The sequence below is a fragment of the Lithobates pipiens genome, unplaced genomic scaffold, assembly GCF_037356315.1.
Source record: "Lithobates pipiens isolate NorthernLeopardFrog02 unplaced genomic scaffold, aLitPip1_a1.2 Scaffold_19, whole genome shotgun sequence".
Taxonomy (NCBI): domain Eukaryota; kingdom Metazoa; phylum Chordata; class Amphibia; order Anura; family Ranidae; genus Lithobates; species Lithobates pipiens.
Window position 1 is genome coordinate 131,033,566 of NW_027507764.1, and position 18,412 is coordinate 131,051,977.

The 18,412-nt window shown below is 41.4% G+C and overlaps 1 protein-coding gene across 4 annotated transcripts in view; it reads left to right on the forward strand.

The window, feature by feature from the left end:
* SNX13 (sorting nexin 13) overlaps positions 1–18,412 on the forward strand; it is a 223,398-nt gene that overhangs the window by 150,966 nt on the left and 54,020 nt on the right. For all 4 annotated transcript variants that reach the window (XM_077491271.1, XM_077491268.1, XM_077491270.1 and 1 more), the window contains 4 exons: positions 6,789–6,888; positions 10,624–10,817; positions 12,371–12,475; positions 13,801–13,933. In XM_077491271.1, the coding sequence (XP_077347397.1) occupies positions 6,789–6,888; positions 10,624–10,817; positions 12,371–12,475; positions 13,801–13,933 (532 nt within the window). The remainder of the gene's footprint in view (positions 1–6,788; positions 6,889–10,623; positions 10,818–12,370; positions 12,476–13,800; positions 13,934–18,412) is intronic.

Genomic DNA, 18,412 nt, shown 5'->3' on the forward strand with positions numbered 1-18,412 from the left:
ATTCATATTTGAACATATAACAAATCGCTTTACAGTTCGGTTGCTTATCTGCATGATGTTAGACTGTGAACTGGCCACCGTGTAAATGAAAATGTAATATGGATTTGAAAAATATTAGCAAGGCCACTGTTGCATAATTTAATAAATATTTGGAGGTAGGTCTTTTAGTCATTTTGTTACCCCATATAAAAGGATACATGTCTGCTATGACAAAGCATAACAATAAAAGTTTATATAGTGCTGTGATTCTTTAATATTGCAATAATTCCTTTAAAGTGCAATCCGTGCAGAATATGACAGAAGTGATGAAAGTGCTGTGCTGCCCTTCCTCTTGTGCCCTCACTCACCAGCTATCCATGTACTGGTGAAATCTATCTTTCATAGATGTGTCTTTATTCTCTTCCACACATCCCCAATAGTTAGACGTACTGATGACACTCCCGGGTTGGAGTGAAATCCATTAGGTACAGAGACTTCCGGTGACATCAGTTCCTGGATTGTGGAATGAAAACCACAGATTGCACTGCGTTTTTATATGCTTGTCATGAAAGACCAACATGTACGTGGATATTATTTTATAATAAAAACTTTTTAAACGATATCATGCCATGTATGCTCTATTTCTTATCCTATGAGTGTCTAACTATTGGGGATGTGTTCTTTGGATGGATAGCTGGTGAGTGAGGGCACAAGAGGAAGGGGAGCACAGCACTTTCATCACTTTTGCCATATATTTCTGCATGGTTGGCACGTTAAAGGAATCATTGCGATATTGAAGAATCCCAGCACTGTATAAACATTTATTGTTATGCTTTGTCATTTGTTACAGCAGACATTGTTGATTATATGGTAGAATTTGTAGATTTGTATTTTTTTTATGATTCTATATATCTTACCAAGCACTGACAGTGCAGGAACATCCCATACTAATTCATATAGGAATACACACCTTTTTCTTGCAGCAGTCAAAATTTTATTTAAATTCATTTGAGCACACCACAGTGCGGGGACACTTATAGTATTTAAAAGGATACATGTGCGGCTTCCCAGTATCATTGGGATCACAAACTTGGGAGAGAGGAGACCTTATCCATACATTCAGATGGTATTTTTCATTGATTAGGTCTTTTCTTTACCCACTTAAAGAGGAGGTAAACCCTGATGAGTTTACTTCCTCTTTCATTCCCTGCAAAGGCAAAGCATAATGGACTACTATGCATCGCATAGTAGTCCATTATGTGTCACTTACCTGACACAGGAGCCAGCGAAGTCACCGCTGTCCCCTGTAGTCCGGCGCATCCATCTTCTCGGTGGGGTCTCGAAGCTCCGCCGCTGTCATTCGGCGAAGCCGCGATGACGTCACTCATGCGCGTGCGCACGGGAGCCAACACGTGCGGCATCATCGTCATGGACGCCGCGCTCAGTGCGCCTGCGTGCCGCTGTCTACGCTCCATAGACAGCGGTGCCTGTCTTCGGGCAAATATCTCCTAAACCGTATAGGTTTAGGAGATATTTCTTGGACCTACAGGTAAGCCTTAATCTAGGCTTACCTGTAGGTCAAAGTGTGTTGTAAGGTTTTACAACCACTTTAACCACTTGCTTACTGGGCACTTAAACCCCCCTCAGTCCCAGACCAATTTTCAGCTTTCAGCGCTGATGCACTTTGAGTGACAATTACGCGGTCATACAACACTGTACCCAAATGAATTTTTTATCATTTTTTTCCCACAAATAGAGCTTTCTTTTGGTGGTATTTAGTTACAGCTCGGAGTTTTATTTTTTGCTAAACAAACAAAAAAAGATGCAAAAAAAAAAAATCATGTTTTAATAGTTTGTTATAAAATTTTGCAAACGGGTCATTTTTCTCCTTCATTGAAGTGCGCTGATTAGGCGGCACTGATGGGCTGCATTGGTGGGCACTGATGGGCTGCATTGGTGGGCACTGATGGGCTGCATTGGTGGGCACTGATAGGCTGCACTGGTGGGCACTGATAGGCATAGTTAAGGCGGCACTAATAGGCACAGATAAGGCGGCACCGATGGGCACAGATAAGGCGGCACTGATGGGCAAAGATGGGCACAGATAAGATGGCACGGATGGGTGGCACGGATAAGTGGCACGGATGGGTGGCACGGATGGGCACTGATAGGTACCACAGATAGATGGGACTGATGGGCACTGATAGGTGGCACTGATAGGTGGCTCTGATAGGTGGCACTGCTGGGCACTGATGGGTGGCACTGCTGGGCACTGATGGGCGGCACTGCTGGGCACTGATGGGCGGCACTGGGGTGCAGCACCTGAGGCAGATTTTGGGTGGCACTGTGGGTGGCACTGCTGGGTGGCACTGTGGGTGGCACTGTGGGCACTGCTGGGTGGCACTGTGGGCACTGCTGGGTGGCACTGTGGGCACTATGGGCACTGCTGGGTGGCACTGACAGGGGGGCACTTACTTTATTTCAGGATGGCACTGCGGGTGGCAGGTGGGCACTGGCAGGGGGCAGGTGTCCTTTTAAATTGCTGGCCGTGATCGGGACTGATGTCCAGAACACGGCCGCCGGCGATCGGCTTTTTTTTTTTCTCCTCGCGCTGTCAGCGCGAGGAGGAATACTAGCCGATTACCGTCTCCGTTTTATCACATGATCAGCTGTCATTGGCTGACAGCTGATCACGTGATAAGGGGTCGGGATCGACCCCTTACACGGATCGGTGATCAGGCGAGTCTCACGGACTCGCCGATCACAGAGCGCGCCGCGCGCGCCCCTCAGGGGGCGCGCAGGCCGCTCGTAACCGGGACTACGTCAATAGACGTAGTCCCGAAAATGTGGGTCCGCGCTATTGCCGTCATTTTGCAATAGCGCGGATCCCAAGTGGTTAAGGACCAAGATGTGGTGTTTACTAGTTAAAAACAGGTTTTATTGCTAGAAAATTACTTGGAACCCCCAAATATTATTATTATACTTTTTTTTTTTTTTTCTAACGCCATAGAGAATAAAATGGCGGTCGTTGCAATACTTTCTGTCAAACCATATTTGCACAGCAGTTTTACAAGCGCACTTTTTTTTTTTTTTTTGGAAAAAATTCACTTTTTTTAATTAAAAAAATAAGACAACAGTAAAGTTAGCCCAATTTTGTTTTTATATTGTGAAAGATAATGTTAAGCCGAATAAATTGATACCCAACATGTCACACTTCAAAATTGCGCCCGCTCGTGGAATGGCGACAAACATTTACCCTTAAAAATCTCCATAGTCGATGTTTAAAAAATTCTACAGTTCCATGTTTACAGAGGAGGTCTAGGACTAGAACTTTTGCTCACGCTACCGATCACAGCGATACCTAACGTGTGGTTAGAACACTGTTTTCATATGCCGGCACTACTCACGTATGCACGCAAGCTCGGTGGGACAGGGCACGTTTTTAAATTTTATTTTATTTTATTTATTTTTTATTTATTTTTTTTACCTTTTTTATTTTTCCACGTTTTTTTATTTTTTTATTTTTTTTTTTTTTTAATGGGGCACTTTTTTATTCCTATTACAAGGGATGTAAACATCCCTTGTAATAGAAAAAAAGCATGAAAGGACCTCTTAAATATGAGATATGGGGTCAAAAAGACCTCCGATCTCATATTTACACTTAAATGCAATAAAAAAAAAAAAAAAGAAAAAAAAAAGTCATTTAAATAAATAAATAAATGGTTCTTTAAGAGCTATGGGTGGAAGTGACCTTACGATGTCGCTTCTGCCCTGCAATGTTATGGAGACGGATGGGGGCCATCTTCCCCTCATTCATTTCCATGGCCATCAAGGGTGAAGATCCGATCAGCGCTGCCGATGGCTCCGGTAAGCGGGGAAGCGTTGCGGGAGCCCCCTCTCCCGCCGCCGATAAAGGTGATTTTGTGATGCATCTGTCATAGACACCACTCTTATCGGAAACCAGACCGCCAGCTGAAAACGAGGATACCGGGGTTTTGGCAGCTAGCTGCTGCCGTAACAACAATACCCCCTTTCAAAGTAAGGACGTATATCATAATGCGGCGGTCTGGAAGTGGTTAAATCTAAAGCATCCTATAAGAATTAGTATGGGACCTTCCTGCGCTGTCTGTGCTCAGTAAAATATATAGAATCATAAAAAATTGTTTACAATATCTATTATATAATCAACAATGTCTGCTATAACAAATGACAAAGCATAACAATAAAAGTTTTTATATAGTGCTGTGATTCTTCAATATCGCGATGATTCCTTTAGTGAAATTCATTGACCTAATTCAAGTTGGGATAATCAGCTGTTACATTTTTAAAAGTGTAACTCCAGGCAAAACGTGACTATTTCTAGACATAATCATTGGGTCACAAGCATTATACCTACCTTAAAGTGTTTGTTAACCTAAAAAAAAAATGGATCTTGTTCCCTTAAAGCATGTTATACAGCACAGTGCTTGTGCTGTGTAATTTGGCCCCCTGTAACACCTAAACTACCTGGCTGATCCTGCCTGGCTATGCCCTTCCCTCTGTAAACTGACCATATTGTATCATGGCTGCTGAGCCCTGACACCGTGGGCAGTTTCCGTGCCTCCATCATCCGCAGCTCTCCTGTCCTCCTCTCTACCCGCCCTCCCCCTCCCTGCCTGTCGGCTCCTGTATCATGTAACTGCCCTCTCCCCTCCTGCTACTGAAATAACATTTAATTTCATATATATAATCCTCCTTGTCTCCTATTGATATGTACGTGTGTGTGTTTTTATAAAAATGCAGTTATATACCTCTTTTCAGAGCGCCGATTGGCCGGCTCTCTCCTCCTCTCCTCCTCCCCTCCCGAATGACATGAGTGGGGGAATCTCGGCCCTGCCCACTGCATCAGTCGAATGGGGAGAGAAGAGAGCCGACCAGTCATGTGAACGTCGATCGGTGCTCTGAATTTGGGTATATATTGCATTTTTTTTTTTTGTGCTTGTATTGGCCTTATCTCAGCCTTAATGCTATAGTCTTTTGCAGATGATACCAATAAAACATACCTGCCGAGTTTTCACTTACTGCTTGCTGTGCTTCTAATGCCTTCCACCCATTGTAAAGATTAACTGCAGGCCATGAAATGTCTTCCTTGCAGCTTACATATGCATTACGTGGAATGAACACTGCTACAGTACATTCCTACAGCTTGGTGACTTTTTTAAATAAGATTCAAGTGGCGCTAGAGGTTAAATTCAGAACTGTTTTGTAAGCTACTTAAGCAAATTTTAATATAATACTTAGGCTTGTTAATATTGATGGGGTGCAATTTTAGGGGTGCCTTTTTAATTTGTGCTTGGAGTTCAATTGTAAATGGAAAGTTCACTCAGTTTCCATGTAGAGTATGGGTTTCAAAGAAGTTTTAAGGCATTTAATGTGTAAAAGGAAAACTAGTGCGCTCCACCTAATATGTCATAGGAAGACTAAATACAAAAAATGATGTACATAGGAAGCAGCCAGCATCAAAACAGTGATCTCAGCACCAAAAATGAGTATATAAATTAATAAAAATGCGGCGCTACCTAAAAGTGCTATCCCAAAATAAATGTAAATCAGATAATATCCACTAAATGCAACATAAATAATAATGGCGGAAATAAATCAATATAAATAATCCAAATAAAAATGAACGTGTAGCCAATATGTGTACAAAAATGGTGAATAAAAGTCCGTGAAAAAATCAATCAAATGGTAAAATAGAAATAATCTGCATTAATAATCCAAATATAAACAGACTTATAAAAAATATGATATATATATAAAAATATAGGGTGAAAGATTGTGGAAAAAAAGCAAATAAAGTGATTATTTAAATAATCAATATAAACACGTGATTGTCCATTAAATAACATGCACTGATGACTGGTAAACTTGCAAAAATAAAGTTCATGCAGAAAAGTGTGAAAATCAATTCCCAAAAGTGACAATCCACTGCAAACTTCAGTGCTTAATGGGTGCACCACCTATTTCCCCCAGCCTCTCACCTCCAATAACTGGTAAATAGGCACTGTGTATAAAGATAGCTGCTGGCTTCTTATTCATTCAGTCACACTGTTCCACCGCTGTTAGTGTTTCACTGTATGGCTATGTATTACATGCCCTCCCAATAGCTCCAGGATGTCCAAGCAGTATAGAATAGAAGAACACAGAGGGCTTTCATGTGTAGTATTTCGCTATTTTATTGTAATAAAAGATAAAATCCACACTTACATCAACATATACAGCAGAGTGTGCAGCAGACGCGGACTTCCGGTTTCGGCCGTAACCGGAAGTGATAGGTCCGACACCAAATTCCTTCCCTAAAAGGCATTTAATAAAATTTCTGCTAGTTTCAGTTTCTTTAATAATTGAATTCAAAGTATAGACAAGGGAAAGTAACCCACTCCTTACTACATGTCCTGAATCTGCTTCTTAATATGGGTACCATTGCTTGCAGTAACGCTTGCTACATGCCATGCGGTACCATTCATTTTGAATGGGACACAGCACATCTAAACACACTTGCATTGCAACAGACAGCGAAATCATGATTACACTGCGTATTGCGTTGTGTCGATAAAACAGTACAAGTATGTTTTCCTTCTGCTCTCAAGCATTGATTGACCATTCAAAATAAGCTTGCTTATTATAATGTTCAGATGTGACTTCATGCATGTGCACCAAAGCAGACATGTTTGAATGGACCCTCAAAGTAATTGTTTTTATTGAACCGTAGTTTTCAAAGCTTATGCACAATTGCTGCAGACTAACGCCATATTGTACCCTTTGTACAGGAAATTGATACTGTGAAGTTGACTGCAAACTTTGGAAAACTTTGCACAGTCCCCCTGGACAAAATTCTTGTACACAACGTTGCACTACAGTTTTTTATGGGTAAGTAAAATCGGCTTCCATCACGATTTGCACATGAGAAAATTCTTCTATAATGTAATGTGCATTCACGTATCTGGTCTTGTTTTAAGGTCTTTCAAATTAAATTGGTTGCCTTACCAACGACACGTTAGAATGCTTTGAAGAACAGCTTTTTAGAATTTCAAGTGAATTTTGGAATTCTGGTGTATGCCCAGCTTAAGACTAGAATTCACGTCAGTGATTTCAGACTCTGCAAATTGCAGTGGAATGAATCTTCTGATTCCTGCTGTTGCTGTGAGCGGCTAGGTGTAGATGCCAACCCCGATCACTATAATGACAAGTTGCCAGCTGCCACAGCTATTCGCGGCTATGCACAAAGCTAGCGATTACCCGTGGTGATCACTAGCTGTGAAGACAGCAGTGCATAGCTGCGGCTGCCAGCAACCACATCTACGTGTATAGTGATAGATTTCTTCTAAACCAAGAAAGCAACTACATCTAGCCACTCGCAGCAGCAGAAACCAGATGATTCCTGCTGCTGCAGTTCATATTGGCTTAAGTTGCTGGTGTGAATATAGCCTAGGGGCTTCGGTGTTTAAATGTCTAAAATCTGTATTTATTTATTTTTTAATGCATTTTGACGCTGACATATTCGGCTGGGTTTGCTTTGTGTATTTGTAATATCCAGCCTGACCTATGCGTCGCACTGCTTTTTGTTTTTTTTATGTTTTACTTTCAAGGTAAAATGATTAATTGCAAGTACTTGGCAACAGAATGTGCTTTTATAGGAAGGCTATGCCGAAAGATTCCCAAGAGCCTACTGACCTGTTTCCGAAAATGATAGTTCTTTTTCTGCCTTTGACTTATAAGATAACTGTACTTTTAGCACAGCCCTCCTTTGAAGTGTACATGGAGCTGTTTTGAACAGAGTATGGACGTGTTAAAGTGTTTTTGTTAACCCAAAAAAATAAAAATAACGATCCTGGTGCTTGTGCTGTGTAATCTGCCCCTCTCTAAACTGTAAAAAAAGAAAAGCCCTGAACCTGCCACTTCCTGTATCCCCCTCTCTGTGCTGACCATGAAAATCAGGGCTGCTGAGCCCTGGCCACCATGGTCAGTGTGCGTCCTTCTGTCATCGGCAGCCCTGCTCTGCTCTCAGCTCTCCTCTCTCCACCTCCCTGCCTGTCAGCTCTGTGTCCTGTCTGAGCCCCTTACCCCCCTTTGCGCTATTAGTACAAATAAAAAATTTGAAAAGGTCACTACAAGTCCTGTATTATAGGCAGGCATGGCACACTCTATAAATCTTTTATAAAAACAAGGCTTGTAAATACCAATTTAGTGCAATCTTCAGACCGGTCACGTAACTTTCAGCCGGTTTACAGGGCTACTGCAGGAGGGGCTGAGTGGCCATGTGATCTCCTGGGCTGATGTCAGAGGAAGATCTTGGCCCCTCCTGCAGTATCCATGTATCGGAGATATACAGCGGCCGTGAGTCATGTGACCAGCATGAAGATCACTCTAAAACATATTTATAAACCTTGTTTTTATAAAAGACTAATGCGCTATGCCTGCCTATAATAGAGGGGCTGGCATTGCTTTACACATAGGGGTTAACAAATACCCCTGACAAGTTCCTATTGCTGTCTGTGTCCCCAATGGGGAGACCATCATCTCTGTGTTTCTCTAGTTTCTGGTACAGAAAGTGATGGGAAATCCAAACATGTATAGTTGTCACAAGAACAGGTCAGGGGAAATCTTCCATTGGGGACACACATATTCTAGTGAGAACTGCCTAGAAAGGCATTTCCCCTCTTTTGGATTTCTACTCACTTCCTGTTGTGTCACTGGGACAGGAAGTGAAGGGAATTCTCCCCTACTGGAAATTGGCAGCAGAAAGAAAACCCTGACAGGTGTGTTAATCATTGCATACAGTTTTCATAACTAAAAAAAAAAGAGTTTTAGATTACACTTTAAGCAGTCATTAAATCACTAGTTGGGACTAGTAAACAACATTTGGAAGTCAGTAGATCAGCAACAAGCCATAATAGCTGGTCATGTGAGACAAAGGAGGGGAGAGAGTTGATGTCATTCAGATTGCTGGAGCTGCTCAGCAAGCCAACAAAATCTTGAGGGGCAACTTCCGGAGCCCAAATGAGGAAGTAAATGGCTTCCTAATGGACAAGATTCAGAGCATGCACACTGAGAATGGCAACATAACAGCTGGTATAGCGTTATCGCTCACAATAAGGAAATGCAAGAGAATGTCAGGATCACCCAGGTGGTTGTTATGATGCCAGGGGCTAGGTAGTCATAATGGTGCATAATGAAAATCCCTTTGGGATTCAAAATCGCCTTGTTAAAAGCAGAATTTTACCAAGGCGATTTTGAATATTTTATCATGTAAGTGCATTATTTTTAATAAACTGATTACCTTAAGGTGTTTTTACCCTATTGGAGGCTCTGTCTCAATTTCTATCTCTACATGTGGAGAGTGTCTTTATTAATCTGGATGGGGATTGGAGTGTACAAGTGTCTCTATAGTGCCATTCCTTCAGAGCTGTGTGCCGTTAGTAAAAACGAAAAAAAGACCAACAATTTGGAAAAAGGGAGAAAAAGTTAGTCTATCAGTAAATTTTGTAAATAAGTAATTTTTCTCTTACACTGATGGGCACTGATTAGGCGGCACTAATATGCTGCACTGATTGGTGGCACTGATGGGCGGCATTGCTGGGGCATTACTGATCATCAGGGCACCACTGATGATCAGCTCCCTGATTACCTGTACAGGTCTCCGCTGCGAGGAGATGCCGCTGATTGGCTCTCTGTGTGAGGTGAGGTGAGCCGATAAACGGCACTTCCATGTTTACATGTGACCGGCTGGGGTTGGACACAGCCGATCACACGGGTAAAGAGCTGCGTCATCAGCTCTTTACTGAGATCGGGGTGGTGGCTTGTCCTAGGAACACAGTGCAATCGCCATGCTGTGCACCTGCACGGGCGCACACAAGAGTGGCGACACTGGAGCGAAGTCCTATGACGTAGTCCCAGAACGAGGGGATCCTGACCGCCGTATAGTAAAATTAGATGGTTAAAATGGTGATTTCATAATGGCAGTTTCCTGTAGCAATTAAACAGTCACTCAGCTTCTCATGTGGTCCTCCTAATTCCAGACCGTTCTAATCGGATTATTTAACTCCGATTTGATCATTGTGCTTTAGGATATATTTAGTCTCTTCTTATCTCTAGAACACATTATCTGAAACAAATGTTCCTGTATTCTTAGCTATACAGAGCCATTGGAGTAACTGGAGAATGCCAATTTTTTTTTTCTCCGTCACTCTCTCTCCCTCTCTCTCTCCTCATGTCTGCCTGTTGCTCTCTGGACCCATTTGCACTGGATTGCATTGCACCAACACATATTCTTGAAGATGGTTTATCGCATTGCTGCTGCAGCTCATTCATTCTGAATGAGCCACAGTACAGGAGAAATTGCTCCTCTATTTATTTTTATTTTATTATTATTTTTTCAAGCAGTGTAGAAACTATTAGCTTCAAAATAGTATCTGACTCTGGATGCTGAGTGATGTGTGCACACTCATACACCCTTATTTACATGTAAGCATCCATTAGTCTATTAACAAAGTAATAAATAGCATGCCATTTACTTTGTCATAGAGCCATTTGTTCATTTGTGTCTTCTCGATATAAATGTAGATATGACCTTTTGACTTGCCTAATTTCCCCATTTTAACACAGATTTTATGCAGCAAACAGGAGGGCAGGCACATCTGTTCTTCTGGCTTACGGTAGAGGGATACCGGGTGACGGCACAGCAGCAGCTGGAGGTGTTGCATAGTCGGCAGCGAGATGGGAAACACCAGACCAATCAAACAAAGGATCTTTTAAGAAGTGCTGCTCTTGGCGTATTTGATCAGTATTTATCAGAAAAGGTATGTTTTCCGTGTTTTGGTGACCTGTGGGCATTACAGTTTTAAAACCAGAACATATATTCCTAATTTGAAGGATATAAGTGTAAAAACTCCACTTGGCCTGGGTGTTTTTTACAGTTGTGCTGAATACCAAAACCTGTACCCTGTTGATTGATTTACTACTTTCTTGTTTTTAGTCCTCCCTGATAGAAACTTGCTTTTTTCTTTAAAGCGGAGTTCTACCCTAAAGTGGAACTTCCACTCATCATAACCCCCCCTCCAGTGCCACAATTGGCACCTTTCAGGGGGGAGGGAGGTACAGATACCTGTATAATACAGGTATCTGCACCCACTTCCGGGCATAGATATCCGCAGAATCTGCGGGTATTTACGTTACTTCCTGCGGGGCCTCCACTGTCTGCTTGGAAACACACGGATCCCAGAGACAGCAGGGACCGTCCTTATTGAGCAGCGTGACTCGTGCATGCGCAGAAGAGAACCGGGAAATAAAGTCACAAGGCTTCACTTCCTGATTCCCATACCCAAGATGGAGGCGAAAGCACCCGAGAGCCGAGCGACAGATCGACTTCGGGTGCCGACATCGCGGGCGCACTCGACGGGATAGTGTCCATATTTTAAAAGTCAGCAGCTGCAGTATTTGTAGCTGCTGACTTTAAAAAAAAAAAAAAACTGTGGAACTCCAGCTTTAAGCTGCAATATTACCATGTTATTTTGAAGGTTTTATACCATTGTGTTTTTTATATTTGTCCTAGTTTCCTCCTCCTTTTTAGCTCTAAAGCTTTGCAAAGATTTCATCTCACTGACCTAATTTTTGTGGGATTACTTTTTACCCATATAACTCATTAACTCATTTAATACATTAAAACCAGTATTATACTCCCAAACCAATGTAAAAAAAAAATCAAGCTCTTCAATGCAATTCAAAAACAAATATGTTAGGATTTCTGCACTAACTTCTTACCACTGAAAGAAGCCACACGGGTCTACAAAGGCTTACACGTTTCAAGGGGTATCGCCTCTTCTTCAGAGCCATTTGATTTGGAGATTTTCCAGTATGCAGAAAAATAACTGCATGCTGGTAAGTAGTGCTTCTAATACTTGTAGAAGTTTTTGATCTCTTATATATGTAAGTGTATTTCCACTTCCAGTATTTTTCTTTTTTTTTAACAGTAGTAGAAAATTGAAGCTGGTTGCACATGGAAACGGGTCATTTTACTAGCATGATATTGTATAGTGTCTGCTGTGGCAGTTGTATGTCAAAGTAGTTCTAAAGGCAGAAGGTTTTTTACCTTATTGCATTCTATACGCACCACAAGCTCCCGACCGCAGACTCGCTGCAGCCAGGACACACAGCTGCGGCACAGTTTGTGTGAATGGGCCCCTAATCTATTTTAGCATTGATCTTTGTCCTTTATTCAGCAGTCTTCACCTGTTCAATGTCTGTGGCAAATCCTGAAGTTGTAGTGCTTATTCCACCTTTATGAAATTATTTATAAAAAAAAAAAAAAAAAAAAAGATTAAAATTAGCATTTTCTTACTGTTCTCGACAATAGGCATCACCCAGAGTTCAGATTGATGATTATTTATTAGCAAAACTGGAAGAAATGTTAAACAATGAAGACCCAACACCAGAGATCTTTGATGAGGTCCAGAGGAAGGTAAGTTGTTGACCTACATTTTTGCCTATCCATTCTGAATTCTAGAATTCCACTTCCTGATCCAGATGAAGATTTGATCTCCTAAGCTGACAATTCAGTTACAGATAGTGGTTCACGGATTAGCCTTTTACCAGTTATGGGGCTGGTAAAAGCAGTAATCTTACTTTTCTTGTAAATTACGTGGAGACGCTGTCACCAGCCTAAAAAATTGCAGGTAAAAAACCCGCAATACTCCTCATACTGCTCGCATTAGTAAATAGATAGGAAAGTATATCTCACAAGGCTGGAGGAGAAGTTCCGGGACTCCTGTAGGTATAGGGCGGAAGTGATGTCAGCTTGGAGGCTGACAGCCAAACTTCTTCACAGGCCTGTGGGCACCTCCAGCAGCCATTGTTTACCATCATCAGCGAGATGAGGACACTGCAGATATGGATTTGACTAAATATTTACTTTGAGAGTTCTTATAACATTTTGATAAACTGCCTATTCCTGCACTACATGGCCCTTCGCTTTCTTTTCTGGGTTCGCACACGCAGGAGCGGTGGGGGAAATCGCATGCAATTCGGAGAATCACACTGCATTCCTGTTCAAATTGCATGTGATTCTTTGCAGTGCGATTTCCACCCATTTATTTTGTATGGACGCAATGCGTACCGCAAAGTTTTCATATCAGGAGAGTTTTCACGAGTACTAGTGAAAATACTCGGTATCGGTATTGGTGCGTCCCTACTCTATGGTGTTATTTGACAGTTCTGGGTCTGTTGGCGCTTTTGACGTCACATCCAAGATGGCGGTGCCCAGCAACAGTCTCCGGGGCTTTTGGATGTCTATACATGAAAGGCTTTTGCAGATAAAGCCCGTGTATAAAATACGCTAAATGCACTTATAATATTATGGGAAGATTTTTCTTGAAATTGATGATCTTGCAAAAGGATCTCTTTATTTATATATATATATATATATATATATATATATATATATATATATATATATATATATATATATATATATATATAATTTATAATTTTTTTTTTTATTATTGCTTGAGAAAATCTATTCTGGCACCCACTGCATGAAATAATGCCCCTGTCTTCCAGCAATGTTTTTTTCTAGTGTGTGTTTTTTTTTTTTTTTGGTTTTTTTTTTTTTTCTGTTTTTTGTAGTAGTCTGTTCACACCTGATTGTGTCAAGGAATGTGCAAAGCATGAAAATGCAGGTCCACTTTGCATTTCTTCACATTCTGCTTTCACCGATATCTAACTGTTGGTATGTGTATTCTGTCTGATGCCTGCATATTGTTTTACGTTGTTTTTTTCCCTGACAAGGTATATGACATCATGCTGCGGGATGAAAAGTTTTACCCTTCCTTCCGTCACAATGCTCTCTATGTTCGGATGCTTGCAGAGCTGGACATGTTGAAGGAGCCGAGCTTTAAAGGATCTGATGATGGAGATGGAGGTAACCCATGATAAATTATATTATCCAAGGGCTTGGGTTGTCTATATTTTAAACTATTGTCCTGTGTCTGGAAAGGTTATATTTGTAGTAGATGGATAGATCCAATACCAACTTCATTTGTTGTCCTAAATGATTTATTATTGCATATATTATTCATTCGTTCCATTATCTTTTCTCTATTGATTGTAAGACATAATTCTTCCAGTAATTCTTCTATAATCCTGTCACTTGGCTATTATTTTTCAGTTGTGTGCTTGCCTAGTCTTTCATCTGCAGTAGAATTGACTCCAATAATCATGTCGCATTAGTGTCCCCAGTACATAAGATAAATGTAGAGATGTCCGCTGCAGGAATTTTATTGTCCAGAATAAATGATGAACCCATACTAATCACTGTGCTCTGTGATGCCTGGTTATGATGTGAAATGTGTATATTACACATCAGATCCAAAGCTTTTTATCTGCATCATTTGCTGTTTGCTCTGTCTCTGGCATTGCCCCCTTCTCTCATCCATATCAATATGGCATTTGCAGTATATGCTGTAGGCATTAGAGTGACCAGGTTTCCTGAATCCCTTCTCTAGTTCAGCACCTTTATTCGCACCCTCTGCCAGACATCTTGGCATGAGCCAATTCTTGAACAAAAACTAAAGTCATTAAAGTGGTTGTAAATCCTTGTCTAGTGAAGTTCGTGGCCTCAGATGATACACAGAGACGAAAAAAATCCTCCTTCATAATTTGTACTTGTTTATCTGCAGTTTTCTCCACTCTACATCTGTTCAAAGTACAGGATTTTTAAGCTTGTCTGAGCTGTCAGAAAACAAAAAGGGGGCGGAGAGCTGGAATTGCATACTGTGGTGCGCTGACTGGAGGGTAGGAACACGCCCTCCTTCACACAGGAACAGAGCTAAAGCTGTTTATCAGCTGGAGCCCCCTCCCCTGTCACCTTATTTCTCTTGGTGTCAGAGAAACTTGTCAGAAGGGACTTATGCCAATAGCAGAGGAACAAAGCAGCAGATAGAAATGATGCTTTGAGCTCTGGATTGAGACAAGTACACACTATAGAGGCATGTGCTTTGTTAATATTTCATGTCTGAGGTTTACGACGGCTTTAACCACTTGCCGACCGCTGCACGTCAATATACATCAGCACAATGGCAGGCAAATGGGCATACCTGTACGTCCCCTTTAATTGGCGGGGATAGCGGCATGCCCCACCGAGTACAGTGTGACCGTGCCCGCGGGTACCGCGGAGTTGATGTCCGCCAGTCTCCCCACGATCGTGTCACAGAACTGCAGAACGGGAAAGTCCCTGTCATCAGGAGCAGTGATCGCTGTCATGTGAGTTGTAGCCCACCCCCCACAGTTAGAATCACTCCCTAGGACACATTTAACCCTTTCACCCCCACCCCCCAGTGGTTAATCCCTTCACTGCCAGTGTCATTTACACAGTAATCAGTGCATTTTTATAGCGCTTATCGCTGTATAAATGGCAATAGTCCCAAAAATGTGACAAAAGTGTCTGATGTGCCCCGCCATTATGTGCCAGTCACGATAAAAAGTGCAGATCGCTGCCATTACTAATAAAAAAAAAAAAAAAATTCTAGAAAAAAAAATGCCATAAAACTATCCCCCATTTTGTAGACACTATAACTTTTGCGCAAACCAATTGAAATACGCTTATTGCGATTTTTATATATATGATACATATTGGTCTAAACTGAGGAAAAAGATTGTTTTTTATATATTTTTTGGGGATATTGATAATTGTCGCTCTTTTTTTTTGTTTATAGCGCAAAAAATAAAAATCGCAGGGGTGATCAAATACCACCAAAAGCAAGCTCTATTTGTGGGGGAAAAAGGACGTAATTTTTGTTTGGGTGCAACGTCGCACGACCGCGCAATTGTCAGTTAAAGTGACGCAGTGCCGAATTGCAAAAAGCGCTCTGGTCAGGAAGGGGGTAAAATCTTCTGGGGCCAAAGTGGTTAAAGATTGAACATGGGCTTAGAGTTTCAGAAAAAAAGAAATGCAAGTTTAGTTGCATCGAAATGCATTCTCTGACATGTCTCCGTGGCTCTGTTCACCTTTAACCGTTAGCCAGGGTGGCGTGGAGGTGGAGGGTTATGTCCTAACACTTGTTAAGAGGACTGTATAAACAGAACATAAAAAATATTCTGTTGACGATGAACCCTACAGCCAAGGCTGCTTACCTAATCTATTGTTCCCAGTTTTTGCAATCTCTAGACTTGCTTCCTGTTATGCGTGTTGCTGACAGTCATGCATTTCTAACACAGTAACTGTGAGAAAGGTGGTGTGTGTGTAAGCCATGCAGTCTTTAAAGATAGTGAGTCATGTTGAGGACAACAGCTGCCTTGGATAAGATAACAATTGGTCTGCTGATTCAGATTTTCTCTATTTTAGTGCACTTCAGCACAAAGCAGTATAAGCAGAGGAGAATGACCAATAGAAAATGAATTGGTTTCTGCCATGACTCTTGTACATGTATTATTTTGGCATTATACTGCCAGAAAATGAGTCATTGAAAATTGTGCTCTCAACCACAGCCCCTACAATGTTTATATCTAGCAGGGACATGCGGTCAGGGGAGGCAGGGGAGGCAGAGCCACAGCTGCTATGAACATAAAGAAAGAAATAAAATAACCTATAGGACCTATGGTTCCGGAGATGCAGGGCTCCTTGTGCAGCCTGTCAGAAGCTACATACAGAGCGGCCAGTTTAAATGCAATCTGGCACACACTGTTTGCAGCAGACTGAGAGGATGAGCTCACAGTGCCTCTCTTCACTTCTTGTCAGATGCATTGAGCTCAATGGACAGCTTGGAGCCTTGGACCAATGGTAAAGTACCATTGGCCCCAGCTGACCAATAAAAAATGCTACAGTGGAGGCTCTCCTCTCACTGCATTGTCATAGAAGGGGGAATGTGTCTAAAAGACATATACTCCCTTCCAGCTCAGCCCTCCTAACTACAAGGAAAAAACACGGGTTTATGGGTATAAGATTTACCCATAATCCCATGTTTTTCTCACAAAAGGTACTGTTTTAACCACTTGCCGACCGCTGTCGGCATATATACGTTGGCAGAATAGCAGAGCTGGGCAAAGTAACGTACCCATAGGTTACTTTGAAATTCCCACCATGCGCGTGCTGCGTGCTCCGTGCCCGCGGGACCCGCAGACTCGTTCGCCACGGGGATACCCGCAATCGTGTCACTGAGCTCCAGAACGGGGAGATGCCGATGTAAACCGCATCTCCCCACTCTGCCTAGTGACAGGACACTGATCATCTGCTCCGTCATCGGGAGCAGCGATTAGTGCCCACGTTACACAAGCCCATCCCCCAGACAGTTAGAAACACTCCCCTAGGACACCCTTAATCCCTCCCTGCCCCCTAGTGGTTAACCCCTTCACTGCCAGTGAATTTTTTTTACAATAATCAATGCAATTTTATAGCATTGATCGCTGTATTAATGCCAATGGTCCCAAAAATGTGTCAAAATTGTCCGATGTGTCCGCCATAATCTCGCAGTCATGATAAAAATCGCTGATCGCCGCCATTGCTGGTAAACATTTTTTTTTATAAAAATACCATAAAACTATCCCCTATTTTGTAGACGCTATAACTTGTGCGCAAACCAATCAATAAACGCCTATTGTTTTTTTTTTTTTCTTTTTTACCAAAAAAAATATGTAAAAGAATACGTATCGGCCTAAACTGAGGAAAATTTTGATTTTTTTTTATATATTTTTGGGGGATATTTATTATAGCAAAAGGTAAAAAAAAAGTTTTTCCCAAAATTGTCGCTATTTTTTTGTTAGCGCAAAAAATAAAGAATGCAGATGTGATCAAATACCACCAAGAGAGAGCTCTGTTTGTGGGAAAAAAAGGACCCCAATTTTGTTTGGCAGCCATGTGGCACGACCGCGCTATTGTCAATTAAATCGATGCAGTGCCGAATCGCAAAAAGTTATCTGGTCAGGAAGGGGGTAAATCCTGGTTAATCAAGCTAAATTAGATCTTATTATGCTATATGATCATACATAATTTATTATTTATGGATTGTGAAATTACTGGTTGGAAGTTATAACTTCAAGCTTCAGTAATTTGGCCGTTAAGCCACCTGCTTGAGTACAGTTTTTGAAAATATAGTAAATTACCTTAAAAACAATATATAATAATTATTAGTATATTACTTATGGCAAGTAACCCATTGCCACCCAGGCCAATTCTGACACTTCTCTCCTACATTTAAAAATCATAATTTTTTTTTGCCAGAAAATAACTCGGAACCCCCAAACATTATATATAAAATATGTGGTCGTTGCAACTTTTTATGTTACACGGTATTTGCGCAGCAATTTTTCAAGCGCCTTTTTTTTGGAAAGAAATTCTTTCATGAATAAAAAAAACATTAAAGTTACACATTTTTTTTTTTGTATACTATGAAAGATGTTACGCTGA